The sequence below is a fragment of the Polistes fuscatus genome, unplaced genomic scaffold, assembly GCF_010416935.1.
Source record: "Polistes fuscatus isolate 324 unplaced genomic scaffold, CU_Pfus_HIC Scaffold15, whole genome shotgun sequence".
Taxonomy (NCBI): Eukaryota; Metazoa; Arthropoda; class Insecta; order Hymenoptera; family Vespidae; genus Polistes; species Polistes fuscatus.
Window position 1 is genome coordinate 2360431 of NW_025113053.1, and position 15588 is coordinate 2376018.

The window sequence follows — 15588 nt, forward strand, 5'->3', positions numbered from 1 at the left end:
TAAATATAATTGTTTCAATTTCTTTTACAATATAACTGTACTATATATATTATCATATATTATCAGAAAATGCTGTGTTCTTTGATAGTATTGAACAAAAATGAAATTCGGTAGATAAAAAAGGGGGACTTGTAAGCTTCTATCATTTCTTAATTACTTTTTAAGACTTATTCATTTTTTTCAGTTCTTGAGGTTTTATGTCAACTTTTTAGCGCTATTATTGTTGACTTTTCTGTGTGCTTGTATTTCGTTTTCTATCCGTATCTGTCGCTCGAAGCTTTTAAGTATGCCATCTTTTGGAAAAATATCTTTACTAATATTAATTGTAAGATATAGCTTTTCATGTGCATATTGTGCATTCATTTCAAATTTTGGCGCGTAATTTAGGATTTACTTTTAACTTCGTAACCTGTTGAGTGTATCGTTGTTCAGTACACAAAGTAGGTGGAAGTATTTTTTAAAACTTATATTAAAAGATTATTTGATTTTGTGTTAATTTTGTTAAAAATCAGCTGTCAAGATGACATCATTGCAAAATACAGGAAAGTTTCGATCAGATAGAAAAAGTAACAAAAATGATCAAAAGGATATCAATCCTGAACCTGGTGCTGCTTCAGAGTTAGTTTCTTTTTGTATAAGTATTATTTTTTATATATTCATAATATGAATTTCTTTCATTATATTTTATTATTTTTGTTTCTTTCTTTTTTATTTGTATTTTTTAGAGAAAGCTCAGTAGGAAGATTAAATCAAATTAATGAAAATATAAGAGTGGATGCTCTGTATGGATTTCACTCGGTTACTGATATGAAAGAAAGAGTTGGATTTCTAATTAATATGCACATTGTAATCAATCCATACTATATATAATTGTTTAATATTTTTGATCATATAGTATCAGTTTTTATGTTATAACGTTCTTGATAAACATATTATTTATAGACCGAAATTAGAGAAGATGACAAACGCTTGTTAAGCGGTATTGATTTCTATTTCATAGAGGAGGATTGTACTAGATTTAAAATATCTTTACCATACAATCCATATTTTTATATTTTATGTCGTAAAGATACTGCAGAAGAAGTTTCAACTTTCTTGTACAAGAAATATAATGGTCGTGTTGTTAAAATTGAAGCGATTACTAAAGAAGATTTAGACTTAGTAAGAACTTATTATTATTTTTTATTAAATTTAAAAAAATATATATTTATTCATCTCCTATAATACATGTTTTCATAGAAAAGATGAATGTAAACTTTTAATCACTTTTACAGCCTAACCATTTAATTGGTTTGAAGCAAAAGTATTTAAAAATATATTTTGAAAATACAGTCGATTTGACAAAAGTAAGGCGGGAGATAATGAGCGCTGTTAGAGTGAATAAAGAAAGAGAAAAAAGTCGTACTCATTATACGGATATGTTATCCAATGTTTTAAATCCGACCGAAGAACAAAAAGGAAAACAGATTATAGATCATATGGAAAATATTCTTGATATTAGGTAAATGTTATTTATATGCTTATATTAAAATTACTTATTTAATTTTCTACTATAATTAAAAATATTTTACAAAGGGAATATGACATACCACATCATCAACGAGTATCTACTGATATTGGTATATTCTGCGGTGCTTGGTATTCTGTTAAAAGTAGAGGATCTGATCCAGCTATTATTACAAGAAGAAATGATATTATCGAACCTCCAGATCCTATTGTCTTAGCATACGATATTGAAACAACGAAGCTTCCATTAAAATTTCCTGATGCTAGTACAGATCAAATTATGATGATATCATATATGATAGATGGACAAGTAATTAATTAATTTGCATAATTTATTAATAGTAATATTATTTATATTATTGTTGTAGAATCTGAGTCATAAAAGGATATATTTTTTATGTTATATTTTTAGGGATATTTAATAACAAATAGAGAAATCATTTCAAAAGATATAGACGATTTTGAATACACACCAAGACCAGAATTTGAGGGTTTGTTTACAATTTATAATGAACCTAATGAAAAAGCAACGATAAAGAAATTTTTTGATCACATCATTGATGTCAAACCACATATTTTTGTCACATACAATGGTGACTTTTTCGATTGGCCTTTTGTGGAAGCAAGAGCGGCACTACATAACATGATAATGAAAGATAAAATTGGTTTTACAAAAAATCGTGATGGAATTTATACTAGTAGACCAGCTATGCATATGGATTGTTTGTGGTATATACATAAAATTATTGTTATTATTTTAAATAATTAAAATATTGTTTACATATGTAATATTTTTTATAGCTGGGTAAGACGCGATTCTTATCTTCCTGTCGGATCGCAAGGTTTAAAAGCTGTTACAAAAGCAAAGCTTCGATACAATCCAGTTGAATTAGATCCTGAAGAAATGTGTAGATTAGCAGTTGAAGACCCACAAACTTTAGCAAGTTATTCTGTATCCGATGCAGTAGCAACTTATTATTTGTATCTAAAATATGTGCATCCATTTATATTTGCATTATCAACTATTATTCCCTTAGAACCTGATGAGGTCTGTAAACCTCATTTTTGAAACACAAATTTTTTACAAATAATAACAAAGTTATATGTTCTATTATCATATATTGTAGGTGCTTAGAAAAGGCAGTGGAACTCTTTGTGAGTCTCTTCTTATGGTAGAAGCCTTTAAAGCTAATATTATATTTCCTAACAAAGAAGAAGCAGAATTGAATAAGTTAACTAAGCATGGTCATGTGTTAGATCAAGAAACATATGTAGGTGGTCACGTAGAAGCATTGGAAAGTGGAGTATTTCGAGCAGACATTCCATGCCATTTTAAAATAGTACCGAACATGATAAATGAATTAATGGATGGAGTTGAAAATGCTTTAAAATATGCAATTCAAGAAGAAGAAAAAGTACCAATTGATATGGTAATCAATTTTGATGATATTGTAACAGAAATTAAAAATAAATTACAATTGCTAAAGGATCCTCTCTTGAGACTCGAAAATCCTGTAATATATCATTTGGATGTCGGCGCGATGTATCCGAATATTATTTTAACTAATCGACTGCAGCCTTCTGCTATGGTCAATGAGTTTGTTTGTGCTGCATGCGATTATAACAAACCTGGAGCTCTTTGCAAAAGAGAAATGAAGTGGATGTGGAGGGGAGAATACTGTAAGTTACATTATATAATAAATTAAAAAATAAAATATTCCATAGTAAATAATCGTTATTAGAACAATTAAAAAAATGTTTATTATAAATCATAATATTAGTGTACTTTTCTTTACTTACTTTTACTAATTTAATTTTTGTTTTCTAGTGGCTGCTAACATAGGTGAATATCAAAGAATTCAACAACAACTTGAAACAGAAAAATTCCCTTCAGTTTTTCCTGGAGGTCCACCAAGAGCATTTCATCAATTGTCTAAAAAAGAACAAGCTTCTTTAAAGAAAAAGAGACTTACAGAATATTCTAAGAAAGTCTATAAAAAGGCAAAAATCACAAGTATGGAAGAAAGAACTCAAGTAGTTTGTCAAAAAGAAAATTCATTTTATGTGGATACAGTACGAGCATTTAGAGATAGACGATATGAATATAAGGCATTAAACAAAGCTGCTAAACAACAAGTAGCAGCAGCTATAGCACAAGGTGATGCAGCTGATATTAAATCTGCGAAAAACAGAGAAGTAGTATATGATTCCTTACAGTTAGCTCATAAATGTATTCTCAATTCCTTTTATGGTTACGTCATGAGAAAAGGGTATATATCATTTGTATGTTCAATTTCTTTTTAAATGATTTTAGTTTTTATATTTATTTTTTTTTATTCAAATAATTCATATTTAAAGATCACGGTGGCATAGTATGGAAATGGGTGGTATCGTGTGCTATACAGGAGCTCATATTATTATGAAAGCTAGAGAAATCATAGAACAAGTTGGTCGACCATTAGAATTAGACACTGATGGTATTTGGTGTGTTTTACCTGCATCGTTCCCAGATAATGTGATTGTTCATACTACGCATGAAAAGAAAAAGAAACTTACCATTTCTTATCCTAATGCTATTCTGAACTATATGGTTAAAGTATGTCAAAAAATAATCATTATTTTATGGTATATTTTTATAAGGTTGTAAATATTTATATTTAATTTATAATAAATACATAGGAAAAATTTACCAATGACGTATATCATGATCTTGTGGATCCTGAATATATGAAATACGAAATAAGAAGTGAGAATTCAATTTTCTTTGAAGTTGATGGACCATATTTAGCTATGGTATTACCTGCAGCAAAAGAAGAAGGAAAAAAGTTAAAGAAACGATACGCAGTATTTAATTTTGATGGTAGTTTAGCCGAGTTAAAAGGTTTTGAAGTCAAAAGAAGAGGCGAATTGGAATTAATTAAAAACTTTCAATCTTCCGTTTTTGAATCATTTTTGCATGGTAAAACACTGGCGGAATGTTATGAGTCTGTCGCTAAAGTAGCCAACCATTGGCTTGACATTCTTTATAGCAAAGTAAAAATTATACATATAATTACATATTTATAAATATCTTTTATAAAGTTATGCCATTTAATTAAAAAAAAATATATTTTTTAGTGTGCGAATATACCTGATGCGGAATTGTATGAACTTATAACTGAAAACAAATCTATGTCACGTAAATTAGAAGAATATGGACAGCAAAAGTCAATATCAATTACAACTGCAAAAAGATTGGCTGAATTTTTAGGAGATGAAATGCTCAAGGATGCAGGTTTAGCTTGTAAATCTGTTATAGCTATAAAACCTGCTGGTGCACCTGTTACAGAAAGGTTTCACTGTACTTTTATATTATTTTTATATGAAAACTTTACTTTATTATATTTATGTTTATAGGGCTGTGCCTTTGGCAATATTCCAAGCAGATCCAGCAGTGAAGAAACATTATTTAAGAAAATGGTTAAAAGATTCAAGTTTACAAGATGATGATATACGACAGATATTGGATTGGAGTTATTACATTGAAAGACTTGGAAGTACTATACAAAAAATTATTACTATACCAGCAGCTATGCAAGGGGTATGCATATATCAATATTTAAAAAAATGTAAAGACAATGAAATTAATTTTCTTATTTCTTTTAGCTTCCAAATCCAGTTCCAAGAGTCCAACATCCAGATTGGTTACATAAAAAAGTAATGGAAAAGAACGCAACTCACAAACAAAAACAGATTACTGACTTTTTTAACAAACCTAGTACATCTAGTTTTAATAATGATAATGATGATCAAAGCGGTAGCAGTACGGGCGTTGAAGAACTTGACGACATAGAAGATTTGATAGGTGGTAAAAAAAATACTTTCAAGGTACCTGTCGCACGTGTTATAAAAAGAAAAAGAAAAAACAGCGAAGAAGAAGAAGATAACATTAGAAATAAAAGTTGGAAAGAAGTATTAGGTTCGCCACCTCCTAAAGGAACAACAAAAGTATATTCATATTATTAAATTAATTATCATCAAATTTCCCTATTCTTTATTAAAATCTTTATTTATATGTAATTGTGCTAAACAGGAGGAGTTTTTAAAATGGTTGGAGTTTCACAAAAAGAAATGGCAATTCCAAGCTAAGCAAAGAGGACAACATAATAAGAAAAGAAGTAAATTAATAAACAATGACAACGAATCTAGTTTTGGTGTAATAAGAAATCCTCAATCTTCGACAACGTTATCTGGTTTCTTACGACGTGCACAGAAACAAATACTTCAGACTCCGTGGCAAATTGTTGAAGTACATAAATTAATGTTTTCATAAGTATTTGATCTATATGTACTATAAAATTTGATTTGATATATGTTCATTTAACAGTTGACCGCAACAAATGAACCTGGCATGTTTAGATTGTGGATTATGGTGGAGAATGATTTACGAACAGTACGTCTCGTGGTACCTCGTATCTTTTATGTTAATAGTCGTGAAGCAAGACCTGATCCTGGTCCAAATCAATTATGGAGAAAGTGTTCGAGAATTTTACCACGATCGCGTAAAGTTTATAATCTTTATCAATATTCAGTACCAGAAACCTTGTATCAACAACATAATCAGTAGGATATAATAATAAATTAATACACATATAATTATACGATTATATACTACAATTAAATATTATAATATTTTCTATATATATATGTATTTTTTTTTTATAGAGGTTTAATTACGGACTTAACTAAGCCATATATTGAAGGAATTTATGAAACTCAAATGTCATTAGAATTTCGAGCTATACTTCAATTAGGATGTATATGTATTGTGGATCCAAAGTCAATAAGAAAAATACCTGATGGAGCTGATACATTTTTATTAGAACAATTACAATTTAAAAGTATTGCTGTGCAACCATATCTTCAACAGGTAGTAGAAGTATATAAAACTTTTGAATATATTTTTGTCTAATATTTAAAAAAAAATTTTCTTTTTTAGTGGGAATCAATTAATCATATATTTTTATACCATCATTGGAGTGCAAATCGTCAAAGATCATTATGGGGATTATTTTTAAGTGCAAGTAAACGTGTACATATATTTGTCTTGGATTCAGTTTCGTCTAATCAAATGCCAAACCTAAGTGCATTGTATACGCATGAAAGAGAATTAATGTAAGTTTATATAATTTATTTTTTTAATCAGTTTTATTGTAATAATATTAAATATATTTGTAGGATAGAAAAAATTGGTGAAGACAAGGTGAAAATATTACCCGATGGAATGAAATTTGTAGTCAAAGTAGAAACGAATTTTCAACAAGTGTGCAGAGTATTGCAAGCTGCATTACAAGCATATAAAAACGAAAAACATGGTAATACTATTTTAATCTTACAAACAGCGATAGGTAAGTAGTAGTTTATTATTTTATCTATTTCTTAAACGTATTATTTATTAATAAATGTTATTTAATTGTTTGTGTGTGTGCGTGTGACTTGTTTATAGATAGAACAACTTTAACTTCTGAAATGCCTTTGCTTCATGAATTTCCCTTAATTGATACACATGTACGCGATGTTGAAAATTTATATAACACAATGGAATGGCAAAAATTGGGTGCCAAAATGATGATTAGACATTATCTGAAAATTCAACAAATATTAGAATTAATGATAGAACAATGCAGATTCTTTCATGTTCCTATTGGAAACGTACCAGCCGATCCAACTCTTTTTGGAGCAGATTTATTTTATGCTAGACATTTACAGAAGAATAATTTTGTATTGTGGTGTTCTCCAACTGAGAAGCCTGACCTTGGTGGTAACGAAAATGACGACAGCAGGTAATCTTCCTTATTTTATAATTAATAAATTTAAATATTGTGAACACATTATAATAAAATAAAAATAAAAATGAACAATTACAGACTAATGAGTGCCTTTGAAGAAATTACAAGTTGCATTATAAATAATCCAGCTACATATTCTAGTGTATGCGTAGAATTAGATGTAGAAAGTCTTGCAGTGAACACTTTGTTGCAACATCATAATGTTCATGTTATTGATGGTACTAATACATTTGTTGCATTCAGCAACATACAAAAAGCATCATTGCAGGTATTAACATTATGATGCATATTTGTTTAGTCCATTATATTTAAATTTCATTTTTTTTACAATTACTAGGAAATGGTAACAGGTGACAATCCATCTGCCATGATTCCAAGTTACGATGAAACTACGCTATGTAGTCCAGCCTTTAAAATATTACAGATTATGGTAAACGCATGGTTACGTGATGTGACAATTTATAAAAATATCTTTGCTGATTACCAAATAATACATTTCTATAGGTAATTAATAATCTTATTGACTTTATTTCAAAGTTCAGTTCTTAAGCTAAAAGATTTTAATTGTTTTTTAATATTTTAGGTGGTTGCGTTCAACTAATGCATTGTTATATGATCCTGCATTACATCGTACATTATGCAATTATATGAGAAAATTGTTTATACAATTGATAGCTGCGTTTAAAAATCTTGGTTGTATCATTGTATTCGCTAATTTTAGTAAGATCGTTGTATGCACGAAAAAAAGAACATTATCAGATGCATTAGGATATGTAGAATTTGTTGTTACTACCATACGTGACAAGGAACTTTTTCATAGCATCGAAATGACTTCTGAAAAATGTTGGGAGTACTTAATTTGGTTAGATTTTGTAAGTTATTTTTTATATCATATAATTCATGAAATAAAATATATATCTTTATTAAATATCTTTTTTTTTTTTTATGTACAAACAGTATAATTATGCTGGCATAAAAGGAAAGATGCCAATAATTACTGATGAAAGTACTACGCAAACTGATGATAATAATCAAGTGGAAGAAAATTGCACTCCAAGAAATTCTATTGCTGATAACGATAATGATAATGACGCAGTAAGTTTCAATTTTTAAATTTCATTGATGATATGTAAATTAATAATTCTATCGTTAATGACATTTTTAGCCTGAAATTGTAATGAATTGGAATTTAGCATCTTATTTACCTAAAGAAGTAGCTTGTCAAAGTACTTTTAATGCAATTATTGCCGGATACATAAGTGCTACTTATCAACATATATGTAAAAACGAAGAAACATCTGATACTCTTTTACACAGAAAAAAGAAAAGTGATTATAGTCAAGATTTTACTGCACCGCTTGGACTGGGAGCATTGGAAAGTACAGCAAGTTTTGCTAAAAAACTTATTTCAGGAGAAATGTCGCAAAAACTCTTTCAGTAAGTATATTATATTTAATTAAAATGTTTGATAAGTGATATTAATGTTTATAGTATTATATTTTTATAGGATTGTACAGAAAATATATAAAAAAATGCCAGAGAAAGTATTAACATCTCGAGAATATCCTGATTTAAATTTGGATGGAAAAGATAGCAAAACGATCAATCCAGCACTTGAATTAACAAAATCTGTATGCAAGGTATTATTTTAATTTTATATATCTAATATTCGTTTTTTTTTTTTTACTATACATAATATAAAAAATAGATCAAAATTTACATGGAGATTTTTAATCATAGGTTTTATCTTTGGACAAAGAACTTGAGAACGAAGTATACGATTTGCAAACAAACCTATTAAGATTAATAAGAGTAAATAGTTTCAGCGACGAAGTTCAATGGAAAGACCCGTGCATATCTTTGGTATTACCTGAGATTATATGCAAAGGATGTAATCATACCAGGGATATTGATCTTTGTAAAGACACTTATGTTTACGTAGAAGATAATAAGTAAGTAGAATAATATTATAATTATATTATAGTATTAGAATATTTAACACTGAACCTACCACAATGGGTTAAATGACTTTTTTAAAAATTTTTTGGCAGAATTTCTTATAAATTATAGTGCTTTTTTTATAAGTCAAGAATTCTTATTGTATAAATGGTATCTTTTCTGTTATACATACATCGTATTATAAACTTTTGTGAAAATTAGTCGTTTGATCCACTGTAATAGAAATAGGTATACATGAAGTATCGATACTTTAAAATGTTAAAAATAAAATAAATAACATCTTTATCGTTTTCAGGTACATGTGGAAATGCCCTCTATGCGAAACAGTTTACGATAATAAAGAAATTGAATTTTTATTAATAAATACATTCAATCGCAAGAGTATGGCATATATATTACAAGATTTACAATGTAGCAAATGCCTTGAAATTAAGAGAGGAAATATGGATGAACGTTGCACTTGCGGTGGCGATTATAGAACATTGGTGCATGTAAAAGAGATCGCGCAGTATGCACAAAAATGTAAGTCCATAGCTAGTAAATGTCAAATGAGTATTTTAGAAGAAATGATCAGCAGAACAAGACTCTTACCGAGCGATGGTTAATATTTTAAATAAGATTTTTTTTGAATACGTTTATAATACTATAATAATAAAAATTATGAGAATTCAAGTTTTCTTAAATTATTTATTTATTATGTGTATATATATATATTTATATATATCTTTTTACAATGAAAATTTTAAGATATTGAATGATTTTATAGATACATTTTCTACTTCAAAATCATATTAGTATATTTAACTTTTTGCTAGACCTACTTCTACTGGTGGATCTAAAACAAATATACAAACTTATTAAATAGTATATTATTCATTCATAAAAAAATATGTTAAAATTTAAACGAATAATTGGAATGGATAACGTACCAGTAAAATTAAATGATGGAAAGTCGGACATTTTTGTACCAGGAGTACAACCAAATTGAGTAGCGAGTTTTTCTAATTCAGCTTTTCTTTCCTTTTCAATATCTGGAGTCGGGTCAACTAATTTTCCACCCCTGTAATTAGAATCAAAAATATTATCAATCTAATAACTTCATTTCATAAATAATAAAGGATCGAACTAAGTGCCAGGAATAAATACAATTAATAATAATTGATACGTAACACTTACTGACTCTTATTAGCGTATTCACGAATTTTATCTATAAACAGTTGTTGGATGGGATCAGTTGCTTTCTGAAGAGCAGGTGCTAATATTCCAATATTGCGTTTGAATATTTTTGGAGCATTTGGAGAAAGACGTAACCTCAACATATTTATCTAAAACGAATTGACGTCATTCAATATTAATAATTATAAAATTACAAAAATTCAAACGATATAAGAAACAAAATTTGTTTATGATAAAATGATTTTTTCTCTTATAATTTATAAGAAATAAAAATTTTTTAAATTCGGATGATTACATCTTTATATATTTAATCTTACGTAATAAATAGTACTATCATACGAACTTATTATATACTTTTATAAATAATATAATAAACTTTATAAGTTAAAATAAGTAAAATTTAAATAATATAGGACTAGGTCTATTAAGTAATATCAAATTTTCTTACATTCTATTTTAATAAATAAAAAATACGTGCAATATACTACAACGACTGTGACGAATCTAATTGATCGAACTGTCACTACGTGTCACCACCTGTCATTGATATAACATTACGCATGCGCCATAACAATTAGAAAAAATATTAATACGATTTATCGATAAATATTATTGCACAAGTAAATAAAATGGTCCTCATTGTTATTATATTTACGTTTATTTTTAAAATTATCTAATATTTATACAAATAAGAGTAAGCAATCGACATTATATTGAGCATAACCTATCAAACAAATTTTCTGACAACCAATAGCAAACAATGACGCAAAGTACAACCAATAAAATTAATAATTTTCAAGATTTAATTAATAGTTACATGAAAATTAGTTTGAGATATTCAGGTATTGAAAAATTTATTGAATGTTTCGTTATTTAATGAAAAAATATATTGAGATTACCATTTTCAGCGTTGCCACTATCAAGAAAAGTTCGAACTGTTATTGATCTGGCGAAGGATAAGAATTGTAGGTGGCTCCCTCCTTCAGTAATGCTATCCAACAACAAATTCGTGTTCTACGTTATTAATTAAATGATTTCTTTTTACAGTTACGCTAAGTAAATTAAAATTTCTTAAATGAGGAAGTTAGAGTCACAAGAGTCGTGGGGTGCCGATCGTATAGAAGCCCAATTGGAGGCTGCTCGAGATGGTCTAAAGGGTCTTGATCGGAGTATTAGAAAAATTTTGGGCCGGGACCTACCTGACGGTGAAAACGGACCACTACACCCCCCTTCCAGGTTAAACATATCCAAATATTTATTCTTTCAAATGTGAAACTATGAGTGGTGTTAATTTAATGCACATTTTATTTCTAACTGAAATCTTTCTTTTCAATCTAAGAATATACTTGCAATATGTGTTTGGAAACATAACCTAAATATACCAATGATATTTATAAGTATTAAGTATTAATTCAATTTCTCTTTAGTTTTTTTGACAACTAAATCAAATGAATAATTAAAAATATTGGTGCAATCAAGTTGGCTCCCTTCATATATTTGTAGAATATTAAAATGTAATAACTAGTTGTATTATTAGCAGACTTTCCCAAAAGCGACCATTGCAGGAAGATCGTCGACGAGTCGTATCAGATTTCATAAATAATGAAATACCGGGTACAAAGAGGCGTTGGCAGGCCTCTAATGGGGAACCAAAAACGGTGTTTAGTCGTTTGAGTGCACGTGTTCCTTCAACTGCAGATGACAGTGCAGATGAAGATGACACTGCTATTAAGGTAATATTATTCTTTTCTAAAACAATAAATAACATTAAATACTTATAGTTTCATATAAAATTACACATTTTTACATCTACTTATTATAGCCAGCTGTGTCATCGAGAGTTATTGCTACGCCAAGGGAAATTCCTTCTCGTCAAGAAGTAATCAGAAGAGAAAGAATAGATGAGCGTAGTCGACAAAGGAATAAACGAATGTTCGGTGCACTTTTGGGTACTTTGCAAAAATTCAGATTAGAAGAAACCAAATTAAAAGCTAAGGTAATTAATAAAACACAAATTAATTATATTAATTTATAGAATTAAAGGTTTTTTTTTTTTACATATAATTGCAGGAAGATAAAAAAGCAGAAGTAGAGGCACGAGTGGAAGAAGCACGGAGAAGAGAAAAAGAAGAGTTACGACGAGAGAGGCAACAATTATTTTTATCACGTAAACGACAATTAGCAGAAGTACGAGCATTAGAAGCTAAGTTAGCACGGAGTCGACAGTTTCAAGATTGGCGTGCTGCACAACTATCACTTGCTTCTTTTATAAAGACGCGTACCCAACCTTCCATATATTATATACCAAAACGAAAAAATCCTCAAACTGAAAGTTTACTTACTCAATCTGCTAAGGAACTTCATGGTTTGTATTTGCATATATTTATATAGTAAATATATTTTTTATTTTTTTTCTTATAATATATGTATATAATTTTTATTTTTTTTATTAAATTTATTACAGAGGAAATTGAAAGAAGGGAAAAAGTATTGCTCGAGGAATTAGAATTAATAGAAACGCAAATAGGTTTGGGCAAACAACAACAAAACTTTGATAGTAATACTGCTTTGACTGCACCTGAAGAAGTGTCTCAAACTGTAGAAGAAGGTGAAGAAAATCGTGATCCTAATCCAGACAACAATGTAGAACCAAACAAAATTGAAGGTATAGATGTATCAATTAAAATGGAAAAGGATGAAGATAATGTTGAGAATGCGGTTGAGAAAGACGATGATAAACAAGTGGACCAAATCAAAAAGGACGAAAACAATGGCTAGCATTAAGTATTGATATTCAGTTTGTACATATAACGTACATTAGATGGTCCAGTCAAGCGATTAGAGAGCTTTTTTATTTAATATTTTTCAATAAAACACACGTGGTTTTCTATCTCGAATCAAAAGAAAGAAAAGAAAAGATAGATACTGAATTAATGTTCAAAGATAACTTTTCTGTGAAAATATCACTATTCTATTATCCTTGTGAAAATAACAAACAAACAAAAATCTACTTTTAGAATTTTCAACATACTTCTTAAAAATATTATCAACGGGATCGGATGTAAGTCTTTTATTTTTTTTTTTTTATTATTTCGGATATTTTACAATCCGAACATTTCAAATTCTTCTCTAAATTAAAAACCAATCAACTATTTTAAAATTAATATATATATATATACATTCTATTCTCATGTAAAATACGTGAAAAATAAGAAAACAAAAATAGTCATTGGTAATGATTCATTTTCTACAAATCGAATAAACAAAATTAAGTAATTTTTTACTTATTAATATACAATTAAGGTGTATAAATTTTGCCATTTTTCTTTATAGCTAAGCAAATTAGTGCGATTTATTTTTTTTTTTTGTATTCATGAACATTATATTGTCTTTATTATACGGTATATTTAAATCGATGAGAATATAATTACGTGTTTATCAGAATATAAGGTACAAAAATAATGCGTGCAATATATTCTGTAATAAATCCAGCTGTATAGGTTTGGGCCATCTAAGCGTGAATCAACCCGACTAAATTGTTTGAATATAAAATAAGAAAAAAGTGATTGCAGTCTTGGTTGATTTTAAACTTTGACTATTCGCTTTTTTTTTCTCTTTAATGTTCGAAATATTGGAAGGAATATAAATTGTAAAAAAGAAAAAAAAAATATTAAAAGAGTAAAAATTATAGAAATAAAAGACAGCTCAAAGACTGTACACTTTTTCCTATCACCAGTAAACAAAAAAAAAAAAGAAACTTCTTCAGCATGATTGTATAACATGAATTCTTGATACAGTAAAATTCTCCTCTTGTATATTCTCATATTGATTTCTCTTTCTATTATAATTATATTTCATAAGATATATACAACTTTATATAATTAAACATTTCTAAACGTCTGTAAGTATAAGTAGGGACGCGAATAAAAGATTTCATTAGATTTTATGATTTCAATGGCACAATTTTTATATTCTTCGTATAAACATAGATGTACATATTTATTTGAATCAATGTACCGTTTTTAAAATACAAAAACTAAAGAAAAGGAAAGAAAGACGATATAAAAGAAGGTAAAAAAGATGAGAAGAAATGAAGAAAAATAATCGAACAAATGAATTAAACGCTATTCGTCAAAACTAAACATTTTCTACGAAGAAGTATGAATCGAGGAGAGCTTGAAAAACGAGACAATTGTATGATCAAAGGGAAACGTCAAGCATATCAAACGAAAAGCGTGCGTCCTGTGTGTCGATTGCTCGTGTTAGAAGGTTTCTCTGTGAAGGAAGGAAATGAAAGAGAAGGCAGGATTGCTTTCAGAGTATGAAAGAAAGAAAGAAAGAAAGAAAGAGAAGAGAAGAAGAGGGGGATAAGGTGGTGGGAGTTAAACGTTTCACATTCATTTAGTAATTTACACAATTTAGAAGTCGATGGCATTAGGTCTCTACGGATACGTGGAAGGCGGCTCCCACCTCAATCCATCCTCATAATAACTGTGCAAAGAATAGGGTGGGGATGGTATGGGAAGGAGGAAAAAGGGGTAAAGGAGAGGAGGAAGAAGGAGGAGGGGGAGGGGGAGGTGTTCCGCCATGCAAACTTGGAATATGGCTAATGTGTCTCCGCCAGGCAACTCTTCGGCATACAAGAAAAGGGAAAAGAAAAGGAAGTAGAGATTCAAAAGTCAACGTCGCCGCCGTCGTCGTCGGCAGCGTCGGCGTCGGTGTCGGTGTCGGCGTCGGCGTCGTCGACGACGGATTAAAAGAAGAAAGGGTATACATAAGAGAAACAGAAAGAAAGAGAGAGTAGGAGTGAGGAGACAAGGAAGGGTGTAGGCGCGCAGAAGCGTGAAGCGTGCGCGACAAGAGAGACAAGTACTCTGAGGAAGAAACATGAGAGGAGCCGACACGAGGCCAGGGGTCGTCGAGCTATTTGTACCGCCGAATGTAAAACGGGGAAAGAGGCAGGCCGCTTTCCTACCACCGCGAGAGGGAACTCAATGTCTTCGTCTTCTTTCATAGGAGTGAAAGAGAGAAAATGAGAGAGTACTGAGACTTTCTTAATTATGCGCTCCGCCTTCCTCTTCTCCAATCCTCTCTCTATTTCTCTCTTTATCTTTCTCTT

General features: G+C 29.4%; 3 protein-coding genes across 7 annotated transcripts; 2 read left to right on the plus strand and 1 right to left on the minus strand.

Annotated features, from left to right (window-relative positions):
• The first annotated feature begins 324 nt into the window (after positions 1-324).
• Positions 325-9965, plus strand: LOC122514419 (DNA polymerase epsilon catalytic subunit 1). 2 transcript variants are annotated; one of them, XM_043631228.1, is made up of 29 exons: positions 325-440; positions 513-618; positions 726-846; positions 943-1161; positions 1275-1501; positions 1576-1816; positions 1919-2235; positions 2308-2554; positions 2634-3186; positions 3335-3776; positions 3865-4102; positions 4186-4539; positions 4624-4838; positions 4903-5086; positions 5152-5493; positions 5579-5794; positions 5873-6108; positions 6211-6415; positions 6485-6660; positions 6724-6893; positions 6992-7328; positions 7413-7602; positions 7672-7838; positions 7918-8206; positions 8292-8429; positions 8500-8771; positions 8842-8974; positions 9075-9286; positions 9589-9965. In XM_043631228.1, exons 2-29 carry the CDS (start codon positions 521-523, stop codon positions 9896-9898), a joined length of 6849 nt encoding a protein of 2282 aa, XP_043487163.1. In that variant the 5' UTR covers positions 325-440; positions 513-520; the 3' UTR covers positions 9899-9965. The 2 variants fall into 2 exon arrangements, with proteins under 2 accessions (XP_043487163.1, XP_043487164.1); XM_043631229.1 differs by lacking the exons at positions 325-440; positions 726-846; positions 943-1161 and having other exon boundaries at positions 532-618.
• A 68-nt stretch (positions 9966-10033) lies between these two features.
• Positions 10034-11453, minus strand: LOC122514421 (ATP synthase-coupling factor 6, mitochondrial). Of its 2 annotated transcripts, none has more exons than XM_043631234.1 (4): positions 11369-11453; positions 10470-10618; positions 10223-10353; positions 10034-10128 (listed from the first exon to the last, which is right to left on the minus strand). In XM_043631234.1, exons 1-4 carry the CDS (start codon positions 11369-11371, stop codon positions 10094-10096), a joined length of 318 nt encoding a protein of 105 aa, XP_043487169.1. In that variant the 5' UTR covers positions 11372-11453; the 3' UTR covers positions 10034-10093. The 2 variants fall into 2 exon arrangements, with proteins under 2 accessions (XP_043487169.1, XP_043487170.1); XM_043631235.1 differs by lacking the exon at positions 11369-11453 and adding an exon at positions 10918-11020.
• LOC122514420 (pinin) lies at positions 11356-14424 on the plus strand. Of its 3 annotated transcripts, XM_043631232.1 has the most exons (6): positions 11356-11434; positions 11517-11705; positions 12007-12202; positions 12292-12465; positions 12540-12834; positions 12934-14424. In XM_043631232.1, exons 2-6 carry the CDS (start codon positions 11545-11547, stop codon positions 13245-13247), a joined length of 1140 nt encoding a protein of 379 aa, XP_043487167.1. In that variant the 5' UTR covers positions 11356-11434; positions 11517-11544; the 3' UTR covers positions 13248-14424. The 3 variants fall into 3 exon arrangements, with proteins under 3 accessions (XP_043487167.1, XP_043487165.1, XP_043487168.1); XM_043631230.1 differs by lacking the exon at positions 11356-11434 and having other exon boundaries at positions 11445-11705; XM_043631233.1 differs by lacking the exon at positions 11356-11434 and having other exon boundaries at positions 11446-11705; positions 12010-12202.
• The last annotated feature ends 1164 nt before the right edge of the window (positions 14425-15588 follow it).

Excerpts from the sequence above, each read along its gene's own strand:
- LOC122514421 (XM_043631234.1), bottom strand. Across the intron at positions 10,354-10,469 it reads GAATACGCTAATAAGAGTCA|GGGTGGAAAATTAGTTGACC; the intron begins GTAAGTGTTACG and ends TTCTAATTACAG. Across the intron at positions 10,129-10,222 it reads TCCATCATTTAATTTTACTG|ATCCACCAGTAGAAGTAGGT; the intron begins GTACGTTATCCA and ends TATTTGTTTTAG.
- LOC122514420 (XM_043631232.1), top strand. The coding sequence starts at position 11,545 with ATGAGGAAGTTAGAGTCACAAGAGTCGTGGGGTGCCGATCGTATAGAA. Across the intron at positions 11,706-12,006 it reads CCACTACACCCCCCTTCCAG|CAGACTTTCCCAAAAGCGAC; the intron begins GTTAAACATATC and ends TTGTATTATTAG. Across the intron at positions 12,835-12,933 it reads ATCTGCTAAGGAACTTCATG|AGGAAATTGAAAGAAGGGAA; the intron begins GTTTGTATTTGC and ends AATTTATTACAG.
- LOC122514419 (XM_043631228.1), top strand. The coding sequence starts at position 521 with ATGACATCATTGCAAAATACAGGAAAGTTTCGATCAGATAGAAAAAGT. Across the intron at positions 1,817-1,918 it reads CATATATGATAGATGGACAA|GGATATTTAATAACAAATAG; the intron begins GTAATTAATTAA and ends TTATATTTTTAG. Across the intron at positions 3,777-3,864 it reads GGTTACGTCATGAGAAAAGG|ATCACGGTGGCATAGTATGG; the intron begins GTATATATCATT and ends TCATATTTAAAG.